The sequence below is a fragment of the Podarcis muralis genome, chromosome 2 (assembly GCF_964188315.1).
Source record: "Podarcis muralis chromosome 2, rPodMur119.hap1.1, whole genome shotgun sequence".
Lineage (NCBI taxonomy): Eukaryota > Metazoa > Chordata > Lepidosauria > Squamata > Lacertidae > Podarcis > Podarcis muralis.
In genome coordinates, this window is record NC_135656.1 from 32,573,968 (window position 1) to 32,588,064 (window position 14,097).

At 39.3% G+C, this 14,097-nt stretch overlaps 1 protein-coding gene across 15 annotated transcripts in view; it reads right to left on the bottom strand.

Annotated features, from left to right (window-relative positions):
- The window catches only part of CACNA1G (calcium voltage-gated channel subunit alpha1 G), a 323,096-nt gene that overhangs the window by 2,751 nt on the left and 306,248 nt on the right, over window positions 1-14,097 (bottom strand). For 11 of the 15 annotated variants that reach the window (XM_028716551.2, XM_028716569.2, XM_028716593.2 and 8 more), the window contains 3 exons: window positions 9,854-9,988; window positions 6,687-6,876; window positions 3,814-3,983 (listed from right to left, as the gene is read on the bottom strand). In XM_028716551.2, coding sequence (XP_028572384.2) covers window positions 3,814-3,983; window positions 6,687-6,876; window positions 9,854-9,988 — 495 coding nt within the window. Of the gene's footprint in view, window positions 1-508; window positions 817-3,813; window positions 3,984-6,686; window positions 6,877-9,853; window positions 9,989-14,097 lie in introns of those variants that run through there. The other 4 variants (XM_028716609.2, XM_028716584.2, XM_028716604.2 and 1 more) reach the window with 2 other exon arrangements.

Sequence of the window (14,097 nt, forward strand, 5' to 3'; positions counted from 1 at the left end):
TAACTGAGCTTCCAATGTATGCCCAGTGATGCCATCACACATAGGAATATTAAGTCCTTCCCCCATCCTGGATGTATTAATTAATTAATTGGGCATCTTATTTTACTATTAACTGCAAAGCAGTACACAGATGTATAGGCCCAACACTACATTCCTACTTGAACCTCAATATTCTCAACAGCTGTCATGGAAGAAAATTGAAATATTACAGGTTCTGATCTCATGTAAAGATGTAGGCAAGATCTATAGCAACCATGGTAATAGTGTTGAGGGAAACAATTGTATGTACAGTTTTGAATTTTAATTTGCAGATCATTTGATAATACAAAAGATTATTGATTTTGGTTATACTGTCAGGCATCTTTGCCTGTTGATAGTAATTATAATCCTTTTTTTTTTTAAAAGGTCTGAGTTCACTCCCAGAAAACCAACTGCTAGATTGATCCCTACCAAACATTTTATTAGCAGTAGAATGGGATTGTTTTACACCTTTGTTTTAGAGTCCACCTGACCCACAAACCAATGAATCGAAGTAGAATTCTTCTGAAGAAAAGCACTCTTTATAATGCACTGGCAGGGAGCATGTTCCTGAACAGAGAACAGAGCTTTGTTCTTTTAATTCACTTGATGGACTAATCTTCACCAGGGAATTAGTCATAGTCACTAGCTGCCAGGCCTTCCGGGATCTATGGTTTTAGCTACAGCAGGGGCTTTGGTCCATTCTACAGCACTGAAAAAGGTGAGGGAAGTTGAATGACAGGAGAGTCAGTGACTAAGGAACGTGTATGGGCCAGGGATGTGGTGAACAAGATTTATCTAAACACAGGTTAAGGAGAGGACATAAGCGAGGAAAGGAGGGAGAGAGAGGGAGGAAGAGAGAGAGAGAGAGAGAGAAGGAGAGATAAAATCAAATAAAAATGCATGCGATGTACATATTGAACAAAGCAGTTGGCAGATGTATGTACAAATATCCTGTTACAATTTCTTTGAGACTACTAGTATAATAAGATGAAAAAAAATACTATCAAAATGACTAGAGAAATAGCAATACTATTAATCTTGATGAGGAAGAGAAAATAGTCAAAGACCCATTACTTGGATAAACTAACATTAAAAAAAAGAAAAGAAAACAACCCCTGTATTTTAAAAGTATTTGTGGGTATGTGGCACTAAAGGTAAGTAAAAAGGTAAAGGGCCCTTGGACAATTAAGTCCAGTCAAAGGCAACTCATCTTGCTTCAGGCTGAGGGAGCCGGCGTTTGCCCACAGACAGCTTTCAGGATGGGGGGAGACCTCAGGCCCAGGGGCATGCATCATGATGAGCATGCTGCTAATCACTCTCATTATTTTAATCCCTTTCCCTTTCATGGTTGGCAATGACAGCCATTGTTAGAAGGGGACCATGAGAGGTGGCCAAGACGTAGCCTCATTTGAGCTACTTGGGAAATATTACTCACAAGCTACAGTGTGGGCAAGACTGGCAATTTTTAATTTTCTCTTGGGCTACTTTTTGCCCCAGTGGGCTCATAGTCTCCTTACTCTCATTTAGTAGATGAAAAGCTGAAAAGACATAACAGACTAAATAAATCAATACCAGAAAGACCCCCCCATATAGTCTCTGATGGAATCCTAACAACAAATACACCATCCTATCTAAAGTGTAGTACAGAAGTTTCTGCATCTTCATTAAAAGCCCTTAAGAATGTTCTAGGACATGTGCCAACCTCTAGTCATTGGATGCCCTTTTTGATTCTTAATGTGAAGCCAGTATCAGTGGCAAGAAGGGGGGAAAATCTGGACTAGAAAGGCCATAGTGAAGATTGCATTGGGGAAGTGGTGGTATTATTATTATACAATCACAATTCCAAGTTATCCACTCAATGCAATCAAATGTCTTCTGTGATTTATCTCTTATTGAAGGACTAAGCCCATGACAATGATTCAAAAGCACCAAGGACCAGGTTTCATCCTAGTTGTGGCCAAGGAATTGAACCAGCCATTCCGTCATGAATTATGCCTTCCTCAAACTATAATATTCTGAGACAGTGAAGTAGTGGCAGTTCTTTGTCTGGTACTTCATTAAGTACATACTTAGCAAACTGGGCAAGCTGCTAATCATTACCATAAAGCAACATTTTTAGGAGGAGTACAACTCCAAAATCTAAAATAATATCAATTCCTTTATGAGTGTCTTCTGTATAGTGACTCTGGACTAAATGGCTGTCTAGGGTACTTCCAGTTAATGTTTCAGCACAGAGAAAGATGATGGAACAGTTTGAGGAAAAAGAGGTATGGTATTGGGTCCAGGTATCTTGCTTCAACATTATGCCTTTCCTTGGGTAGACTGTGGCACTTCTGGACTGTCAGGAATTTCCCAGACCCACTTTGCAAATTAGGAATCAGAATGGACTTTGCATGAATACTGAGTGGCTTCACATTTTGGGTGTGATTAATTAGTGCCCTCCTGGGCCCAAAGAAAACATATTTAGGAGTCCACCAAAATGAAATAAAAAATATTCTACCTGCAAATAATAAGTATTCTACTTGCAGCATCTGCACATTTCAAATTCTGTCACTAAATGCTTCTTGAAAATGCTAGCCTAATTCCTTATGTCCAATTATAATCTGGCGTTGAAAAATGCTTAGTCCTCAGCAACTAGTTTTAACGGCTAAGAATGAAAAGAAGACAGCTAAAATGATCACTTATCACTGCAGCACTGATTCAAAAGGATTGGACTGATATCCCTTCAACGTCAATGAGCATATTCATAGGCTGGAACCATGAAATCAATTAGATTCTTTGTTAGTGTACATTAGGCTGGCAGGCTAGCTCAGCATCGACCTAATACGCTTTAAGAATTTAGCCTGTCAGTTTAATACTCCAGATTAATGTAAACTGCTCACCTTGGAGCTTCATATTCATGTGGAGGGGCTCAAGAAATTAGCCACATTATTTTGTCATTGAAAAGGAATGTAATGGCCTGAATAAACGGGGTTATTAAGTAATCACTCGCATGATATGCTATTTCAGGAAAATGAAAAATAGCCTTTTGCACTTTGTATTACATAATATCAATCTAGCACTGAATCATTCAAGCTCTTAAAAATACGGAAAAAACTATCATCCAAAAGAGTTCCACTGCCAAGCTGTCAGCCCTGATAAATAAAATGTTTGGGGCAATGGAATCAAATCATTCATGTTATTTAAATAATAGGGAGTAAGTACAGAGGAAACATCAAGTTTTTTTTAATGGAGTTGTAATGTGATGCAGACCTATAGGGGCCTTGTTGTAACTCAGGTGGCTGAGCTGCTGACCTTCAGGAGGCTCATGCGACTTGATCACATGGTCAACTGACTGAGCAAAGTCAGGAAAGGTTAGGAAGCAAGATAACGGATATAAAAGAGTAAATTCTTGTTGGTGAAATAAATATATGTCCTTTGTGCCACCTCCCGAAAAATATAAGGTCTGTGCTCACTTTAGAAAGCCAGTTGTCTGGATTGCACATACCATGCCAGCAACACCACCTGCACTGATTTACTAGAGACTCAACAGATGCTGAAATGCGCTGCCCATGAAGCACAGTGAAGAATGGAAGCGGTGTCACAGCCCATATAGCTCCTTAAGTTGGAATGATCTTGACATGCTCACAGAATCTACCACAGGAATCAGAATCTCCTCACAGGTTTTTCCCTTTTCAAAACAATTTTGTGGCTAGTTATCATTTCTAAGGCCCTGCTATGCAGCCTTTCACTGATTGGTAGTACACATAGACGTAAGACTTGCTGCATGATAACATCGGCAGCTCAGCTTACCTGTCTGCGAAGTAACCGTTCTGCAGAAGGAGAATGCACAGGTGGAGGGGCTTTGGATTTGCTTTCCCAGTCAGGACTGTATTGGGGCTTGAGGTGGTAGAAGAGCTCTCTTGGGATTTGTAGGAGAGCATCAGTGTTTGCAGGCTGAGATTGCACTGACGTCGTTGAGCCTGAGGAGGAGAGGATGGGAAACTGAGAACATTGGTAACTCAAACTGAGTTAAATAAAATTCTGTACATCATGGATGAGGATAACATAGCCTCCCATAATTGCTGGACTCCCAATTTCTATAAAATCGTTTCTGAGTTGGTTATGGAGCAATCCACCAATGTCATATTGTGTGTATTCCATATGCATTTTTCTCCAAGCTGCCTCCTTGTTCTTGGGTGGTGAATTATAACCTCCGTGAGGAGCCTCAACCCTCTCCATCAAAGCCCAAAGCATTTATGTGATTTAAAACAAAACCAAGAAGCTATTCATTTAATCTGGCCCATCTCCCACAGAAGGAATCTCATTTGTCCTGGAATATTTCCCAGAATATCTGTTCTGTTATTCAGGGTTATTCAAATAAACCTTCTTCTAAGTTTACTGACAACACAAAAGTTATTTTCTAACTTGAAATGTTACGTTACTCATATTCCTTATTGGTGATGTATGGCTTTTACAAACCTCACAGCACTTTAGAGAATTGCATATATTTAACAGATGCCACTCCACTGAGTTCTGAAAGGCAGCTATTTCTCAGGTGCTAAGTTATTCTGAGGAACAGAAGTAATATCTCAAAAGAGAAAGTGAGGAACAGTTATGATGATTCACACATGCAAACTGGTGATTTATTTTCTGCACCTCATTTATCCAATGTACGAGATTGCGTAGAACAATGTAAACACCATTTTGAGGTGGATCCACAATAAGCCTCCCCCAACTGGGATATCTGTTTTATGATCTCAGTCACTTAAAAGAAGAGTTGTGCATAAATGGCTTCTCAAAATTCTCCACCCTATTTATAGCAAGATATATTTTTTTAATGGGATCTCGCTGAATTTCTGCAGTGGAAAGATAAATTATTCTTCAGTGGCAGAAGCATGGGCTCTTTCTTCCCCTTCCCAAAGTGGTTTTGCTGTGTTGGCAGCCTGGCCACCATTTGGATTCTCCACAATGCAATTCACCCCCTGATGTGGGAGGAGAGGAAGATAGAGAAAGAGAAGGGGTACCTGCACACTGATGACATGTGCCCCCTGCCCTGCCAGATTACCCCTGAAGGAATGAGGACCATGAAAGAAAAAAGCTGCTCCATCCCTAGCCTAGTTCAAAGAGGGATGGAGTAGTCTGACCATGATCTGATCTAGAGAGGCTGCACTTATGTTCTTAGGCAAGAATGCTTGTGGGAAGCCAACAACCAGGACCTGGACGCAACAGCACTCTCCCCGCTTGTGATTCCCAGGCACCAGTACTGAGAGTCATAGTGCCTCCGACAGTGGAAGTAGAATATGCCTTTACTTTGTATTTTTGAACTGTGGGCATCATACACCTTAAACATTTAAAGTATGGTGATGGGCAGTGGGGACTGTAGCCCTCCACATGTTGCTGGCCTTTAACACCACCCCTGACCATTGCACATGCTGGCTGGGGCTGGTGAGATCTGGGGTGAGAATTGTGTGGATGGTGCCAAGTTCCTTACTCCAGCTGTAAAAACCATTGCAGTGGTACCTCGGGTTAAGTACTTAATTCGTTCCGGAGGTCCGTTCTTAACCTGAAACTGTTCTTAACCTGAAGCACCACTTTAGCTAATAGGGGCCTCCTGCTGCTGCCGCGCCGCTGGAGCACAATTTCTGTTCTCATCCTGAAGCAAAGTTCTTAAGCCGAGGTACTATTTCTGGTTAGCGGAGTCTGTAACCTGAAGCGTATGTAACCTGAAGCATATGTAACCTGAGGTACCACTGTACTGAGTGTTCAGTTGTATTGCCAGCTAGCCTAATACGGCCTGGGGCACTCACTTTGTCATGCTTTCTCAAGTTATAGAAGAAGGGCCTGCCTAATGAAGGGACAGTGTCAGCACCAAAACTACCTGAATTAGGGAGCAAGGTCATACGTTTCTGAAGTCTCTGTCTCTGCTGGATCATGCTCTTTTGAGAGGATCTGAAATCAAGTTACCTTGGATCTTAAATTATTTCATGCTATGCTAGAGTGCCAAGCTACACTTGCGCTGCCTGATAGCGATTGTTCCTGCTTTCCCCCCATTCCTGCTGCTAAACTGTAAATGTTCCCATTACTATGCAAATTTCGATACCCTTTTAGTAACCTCTTCATGTTTTGTATCATTCTGAACAGCACTCTGAAATTATGTCTCTGTGGGAAAGCCCTGGATGATGGGACTTAGAAGGATTCTCCCCTCCCTTCTTGAACCAGAAAGATGCTTCTGTGAGAGAAGTTAATGTAGATAAAACTAGACTTACAGACCAATCCTCCGAAGCATTTTTGCTAAGAAACATGTCCCACTTTATCCAATTGGATGTCATTAAAGATTGGGGTGGCATCAGCAAGTGAATGGAGTTGCACACTTGCAACTCTTTAGATGAAGGGTGACTTACACAGTTTTATATGAAATGTTCTGTTCAGCCCTAAGAAAGACAGTTAAGGCAATTAAGTTGCCCAGACTCTCATCCAGTTTTGGCCACAAGACTCAAACCCCCCATTTAGGAAGAAATGAGATAAAGACTGTAAAGTTTATCAGAAGTTCTTCCCATGTATGGAAGAAAAACCTCAAAGCCAAAAAGGAAAAAGAAACCTAGCCAGTACCAAGACTGAAGTCTTCTGTGGGCAAGTACATACGTCTGAGGATTACAAAATTTTCTGAGGAAAACATTTTGTACCTGACTGAGATTTTTGATGTGATGTGTTCCTTTCTCCAGAAGAGTCATTGTAGATGCCAGTATCTGGAGCCTGAAACATATAGCTGTCATTTGGCAAAGAATGGGTGCGGCCTACAGAAGGCTTCCTCACACTTAGCAGATCTTTGCTTGGTGAGAGAGTCAGGGGGTCATTTCTAGAGGGGAGATTGGCCTGAAAAAGAAAAGAAAGTGTGGATATCAGAGAATGGAAAAATATGCTGTCCATACTGGATCTTGTCGTGATAACCACTGCAACATACAGGGGACACAGTGAGCATGCATGTCATTTGGGTGTACAAATTCTACAGAAACCAAATGAAATTTGCACAGATGGGTTGACCAGGAGGTAAAAGCCCTACTTTTACACTGTTAATAAAACCACCACACACAGAATGAACCACATTTTTAAAAAGAACAAAAAAAAAATTACAATACAGGGAAACAGAGAAACAACACTGCAATTATAAACCATGACTATTTCAGGAGTCATTGAACAAGCATCATGCCTCAAGGTCTTGTATAACAACTGCATGCTTTGCAAAACTTTGGTCATTAAAAATGAGGAATAAAATCTCCCACCACCCTGACCCCAACCAAGTGATATTTTTACAGGGGTATGTACATAATATAAGCCTAGCGTAATATAAACAAGTGGGGGGGGGTATGTGCATTTTATGGAAGACAAATCCTTATTTGACCTTCATTGACTTTGTGTTGATAAAAACAGGCCGCATAGAAAAGAAGAATTATAGAGGGATGTTTGGTGTATTTCTAACAACAAGAAAAATACATCCTTTAAATAAAAGATTAAGTTTTAAATGCTAAAATAGGCTATTACAACACTGTTAAATGAAGACAATCTCCAATCCCATGCTGCCTTTTGTAGTTGGTGAAAATTTATCTACCAAGAAATCTTTTGTATTACCGTACAAATCTCTTAAGGAATTTCTAATGTATTTCTCTAATGGTAGAGCAAAATATAATTAGGGTGCATGGTAAAACAAGATAAAACCCAAAATATAATATTTTTTAAAAAGAGAAAAAGAAGAAAAATTACCAATGTAAGGTTAGCCAGTCATATATGACTTCCTGCCATGTAGAATGAATTTCACTATTCTTTGATGATTTTAGATAGGAAATTCATCTGTATCTAAGAATTCTCATGAACATATAGGTCTACCTATACCAAGAGGGTTTCCCCCTCGAATCTTGATACAGAAGACATCCTATTACAACTGGTGCAATGACATGTTTTCACGTTTCATTGTAGAAACTGCCCCATGCTCAGATGGCTTCAACAAATGTATTTGAAATTTGGGTGGTTTTCTGACAAGATGAGATTGATATATCAGTCATGGCTGGGATGCATAGCATTGCAAAAAGTACCCCTCCCCTTAATATTTAGGGACATCAATGTAAGGTTAGTTTTATGAGGCACTAATTTTGGCGTTAGAAAGCCAGCTGTGGAATACCAATTGGGGCATTACATGAGACTAGGTGTAGACTGCAGAAGCCATTCACAATATTTGCTACTGAAATTCACATGAAATTTTGGATGGTGCAGCCATCTCCACAGTTTTCTAAGCAGACACTAACTCTAGTGTACTATCTGACAACATTTTTAAAAATCATAAATTTGCATTTTGATAAATTTATCACAAAATTGACTCCCTACCCAGATGTCACAAAAACTGTTTTAATATCAATTTTTTTAAAAAAAATTACTGATGTGTGCATTTTTTCAAATCAAGTACAGTGTTGAAGCCTAAATGGTGTCATATCAAATGGAGTTGCTCAGCTGACAGTAAAGTTTCTATCACTGGAATGGGAAGGAAAACAATATTTTGCAATTCCCCCTTCCCCTGCAGCCCCACCCTCTAAAATCTGGACTGGAGGACCCCCCAGAGCAGATTTAGAGAGTGGCTGGGGGCTGCAGAGGAGAGGGAGAATTAGCTGAAAAATAATTTCCTCCATCCATGCTCTGCTGATGGAAGTCTTACGGTCAACTGAAAGGCACCAATGGATTCAACCCATTAAACTTAACTCATTACAGAAAATGTTAAATACTGAAGGTATGCACACTTTATTTTTCAAATTTAAAGTTCTCTGTACCCGTGGATATCTTTTTGCAAAACTGAAATGTCTTGCTATGACCACCAAGGGACTTGACTGATACATGGCCTCATGAAAGTAACCTGTTGAACTGTTAAGGTTCTCAAATTCAGAAATCTATTTTTAAGACTTATGTTGATGGAGGTCAGGATGTTCTCTCTATTCTAGTATCTCAGTTTGAAAGAAAACGGCCCATTTAAAAACATTCATTGTAGCATTCTGAGTCTTTTGCATATGATGCCATGAAGCATGATGGGAAATACTGTCACGGTTTAAAGATGTGTTCCAAATAAGTAATAACTATGATGACAAATCTACTAGAATGGAGAAAAATCATCAACACAACGCACAGCTAAAGCTAGGTATGTGAACAAGAGAAAACAAGGATGAATCCACTAAATGTTGGAAGAGAAGTTATGTCTGTTGTACAGCAGAAATAAAGCACTTTATTGCTACACATTAGCTATAAATGTCTAATGTTTCAGGAGGAGATGGTTAAAGCAGGGCTCAAAATACTGGTTAGATGTTTCATAATGGAAAAAAGTCACTCTTTATTCTAGAAAGTCGGATCAAAGCAGTGACCAAAAAGTCTACAACACAAGCAGCAATGCCAAAGGTTCAAGTCTGATAGCTTATGCTTGAAAATTGTAACTGGGATTTGCTGCCACACCTTCTAGGCGTCTGCTTTTGGAATCATTTTAAGTTCAAAGAAGCAAAACTTAAGTGGGATCCTTTGTGTCATGGCATTTTCCTTAAGTCCATAAACAATAGAAGATCTCTCTGACGTTGCTTGAAATACTCTCATGTTTAGTATGTGAAATAAGTAAAATAAAAACATCCGGGAGCCACCTCAGAGGTAATATTGAATGTAAGCCCAAATAGAATGGTACTACAGGTATTTTATTTGTTCAAATAAAAAAAGTTATGTGCTGGTTAGAAATATTGCTTATCTGAAAATGCCATAGCTATTTCCCACTTGAGAACAGTATTTAGAACCCTGTAAACATCAGAATATACAGTGACCAGTGAGTATGTACATTGCTCTCCAGGGCATTAAGTAAGAGTGTGTTATTATCATCAGGAAAAGAGTCATCCGTCAGAGCTAAGGACCAGGAATTTTCAGAGAGAATATCTGACGTCAGAGACAGAGCCTCCATCTCAGCTAGAGGGATCTAAACAAGGGAGAGATGATCAAACATAAGAAACCAGGACACATGTAAATGTCTTTGAGAAAAGAAATGCTATTATCATCACCATTACCGCCTAAATACCAAGGCGCCTAAATACTACCGCCTAAATACTAAATACTCCCCTTCTAAATAAGTGCATTTGTATAAGTGCACTTATATACAAATTTGTATATTTGTATACAAGTGCACTTAAATAAGTGCATTTGTATTGTGCATATTATTTTGTGGATAAAGCTAAAAGGAAATGGAGACAAAGTTTAATTTTCTAAAAGTTCTAAACAGGCTTACATATAATGCAAGGTGGAAATCACCAACTGCACAATAAAGATGCACTGATTAATATATAGTCTTTTGAGGTGCTAACTGAGGGAGCTAAAGCTTCGGCTGCTCTTGAATTACTTTTTAAAACCATGCCCAATTACATTTAAATGTTCCATGCTTCCAGAAATTCTACTCCTAAATGTTATAATAATATTCTGTTTGTGTTTGGTCAGCGGCTCTGAATTTTTTGTTGTTGTTGCTGCTGCTGCTGCTGTTTTTAAAAAATGAATTTTGCAAGCTGGGGTCCAAACAGCTACTTTATTTGCACCCCAAGTAAGGATGGTCAAATTTATCAGTTTTGGATTCTCTCCTTTCCTCATTTTCAAGTCATAAATGCACTTTTCCACATCTCCAGTTCAATGTGCATTTTTTAAAAAAGTCCTCAAGAACGTTCCCTAGCATTTTAGTGTGAATTTCTCCCATGAGTTTGTATATAATTTTGTCTGACAAACACATTTTTCCCCAAAGAATTTCCCCGTAATATATAATGCATTTTTCTTTGCTATTTTCATTAATATATATATTAGGCAAACTTTGCCCCAGTATATTCATAGAGTACGAAAGTTAAATTTCCACACACTTTTGCAAAATTCAGGGAAATGCAAATTTCAGAGTATATTGCTTCAGAAAGCGAGTTAGGTTAGTCTGCCTTTAAATTCAAACTGAACGGAATTTCTCCCCCATCTCCACATGTACCTAGGATGGGTTTTGCTAGCCAAAAGGCACAACTTTCGCTGTTTAAATAGCACATTTTTTCCTGCCAGTTTCAAAATTGCTTGCTCAGTGGCCGAGGGAGCTGGAGTTCAAGTTCCACAACCCCAAAGCCCCCTTGGGCATTCAGAACTACTGAGCCTAGCTCTTTGGAGCCTGAACCCTGCTAGGTGTTCAGTATATTATGTCTTCTCATTTTTAAATGCTATAGTTGCATTGCATATCTACTTTGTTGTGGTGAGATTACCATCTCAGGAGTACTTCTGTACCCTAGTTTAGAAAAGTCTGGTGGAATCAGTGGAACGGCTGAGGAATTGCTGGCTTTCATGGCTCCTTAGATTTATTTGAAGCAATTAAGCAAAACAAATACTAGTGGACATGCACTGAACATTTTCTGTGTCACATTCAATAAAATAATAATGTACTGCTAATCCCTTTAAATTTGAGAATCAGTTGTTTCAAACCAATAAACAAGCAAACCTAAATGCTATCTTTAACAGTATGGTTTAAAAATTGGATGTTAAGATTCCTGCATTGCAGGGGCTTGGGGCTTGATGACCCTTGAACTCCCTTCCAACTCTACAATTCTTTGATTCTATGAAATAGTGATGGTAGCCTATCCTGAATAGTAAGATTCAGAGCACTAAATGCAGATTTAGTTATCCTTTAATCAGACAATCAGGGTGATTAAAAGGGGTGTGTGTGTCTTCCAGCCACTCAGTGCATGTATAACAAGAGGGGGTTCTAATCTACGTAAAAGAGGAAGTAAAAGTAATTCTTCAATACTGTTTAATCCAAAGAAAATTGGTGTATCCTTCTTGTATATACCATTAGCAGACTTGAGCATATCAAAGCTGAGGGATATCAGTCCAGCTCTTTCCACTATGGTTAATGAGATCATGGTCTAACACTGTCACTTACTTGTTTTAAAAAATGAAATCCAACCCTTTATTTCAAAGTTCTCTCTAAATAACTACATTTTAAGTCCTCAGAGGGGCCCTATAACAGATCAGTGGCAAATGTTTTGTTTTGTAGTTTATGGATCATTTTTAGAATCTATTGCAAATATCATGTCAAGGTGGCCCCATTAATAAAGGAGGCCCACTGCTGCCATCGTCCTCAAACAATATGCTTATTGGTCTTAACATGGAGTGTTAAATTTCTAAGTAATTTTCTCAAAGCTTGGCATCTTATTTATAAATTTTTATGTGCGTCTTCACAATAACAGGCTTTTTTCATTTTTGCAGGAAACATTTATCGTGTCATAAAACTGACTCATACCAATGGCCACTATTACATAAAGATATATGTCTATTCCATGTCTTCCAATTCCTCCTTTATCTCAGCAGTTCATTTTTTATGCCAGAGAATTAGCGCTTTTACTTTAAGTGCTCAAGCCATCTGTATCCAATGGTAATGAATCTTTCAGGATGTAGTGTGGAGACCAGGACTAGTTGTATCTAACCCAGAAATGTTAGAGAATCTCAAAGAGGGCTAGGGAAGTCAGCAATGGTTGAGTTAACCTTATTTGATTTCAGGAAACAGCATATTTAGATGAACATCTATAAATCTGGTCGTTTTCTGAATTTAAATATTTTGATCTCTAACATGTTAATAAATTCAGTACCACTGTGTCCAATAGCTCTCTAATAAAAAGAATGATAGTACTGGCATAGCATGTAGTCTTGTGGTATTCTAGCAATTCTGTGTTGGTTGTGAATGGAACAAATACTATGCAAACAACTTTGAACTATCACAATGAGAAGGACTTTCTGGGAGGAATTCAGCATTGTGCAGGGCAATCATTCTAGCTTGTCAAGCATTTTGGCTCACCATATGGAATGATTCCCACCTCCTCTCCATGATTTAGCTCCACCCTGAGCCAATGTGGGAATGAGGGGGGAAGCCCCATTGTTCAGGACTTCCACTGAAGGGACTCATTAGTTGAATCCCACCTTCAGGCTGAGTAAAAAAGCATGAAATATTATCACTAATTCCATGCCACCTAATGAAACTGTGATAGCTAGCAGAGGTGCAGGGCCGCAGTTGATGTGGCAATGAACAGATTACTGCTTCGATAGCTCATTGCCAAATACGCAACTATAACGCGAGAACCTGAATGTGTGTATCTATCTCAGAGAGAAGATCCACATGTTCCTTGCCAAACACCAGGGACAGGGAATCTGTGGCCTGCTAGATATTGCTGCATTTCAACTACTATTACTCCTGGTCATTGGCCATGTTGACTGGTGCTGGGAGCTGGAGCCCAGCAACATCTGGAGTGCCATAGAATGCCTGTTCCTGCCATGCATCAGACACACAGACAGGTAGAAAGAGAGAGGGGGAAGGATTTTAGTTTTCACAACATTTCTCATGTCTCTTCAGATATGGGAGTAGCTGGCAAGAGCAGCTGAATGTAAAATAAGAAAAGGACCACACAGCATAATTATAATTACAGTTACGAAGAAAGTTCCTCAAATTCAATAGGATTTGCTTCTTAGTAAATGTTCTCAGCCTGATAATTGCTTCACACGAAACAGAAAAAAAGATCCCATGGTGGATACCATGTTTTCAATAGAAAGAGCTCCATTTTCAGAAATGCCAGTGGCCAGGAGAATCAACAATGATAGTTTACATGTGGAAGAAAGAGTGTAACGTTTGGTATGCGCTATTTGCTGAGAGACAATGTGGAGACTGGAAGTCTCCTTTCATTATTTAAAAATGTGCCTCCTCTTTCATCCTTGGGAGAAACCAGTCATCCTAATCTTCAACCTAATGAGAGTCCCAGTGTGATATACTGTGTTGGGCAGTAAGAACTAATGATGTAGGTGGCCGGTTCCACGTGGGAAAATAATAACAATTCAGCTGTTACAAGTATGCGACGCCTACACTGCAGGGCAATCAACTGGCTCAGACCTGGAGCTATATAGATGCCTCCACCTTTTTGAACCACTGCCACATACTACACCCATACTTGCGCTACCCTAAGAGACAAGGAAGTTTCATTAGTGGGCTGCTTAAAAAGCTGTTAAATCGAAACTTACTGTAACTAGAAACCT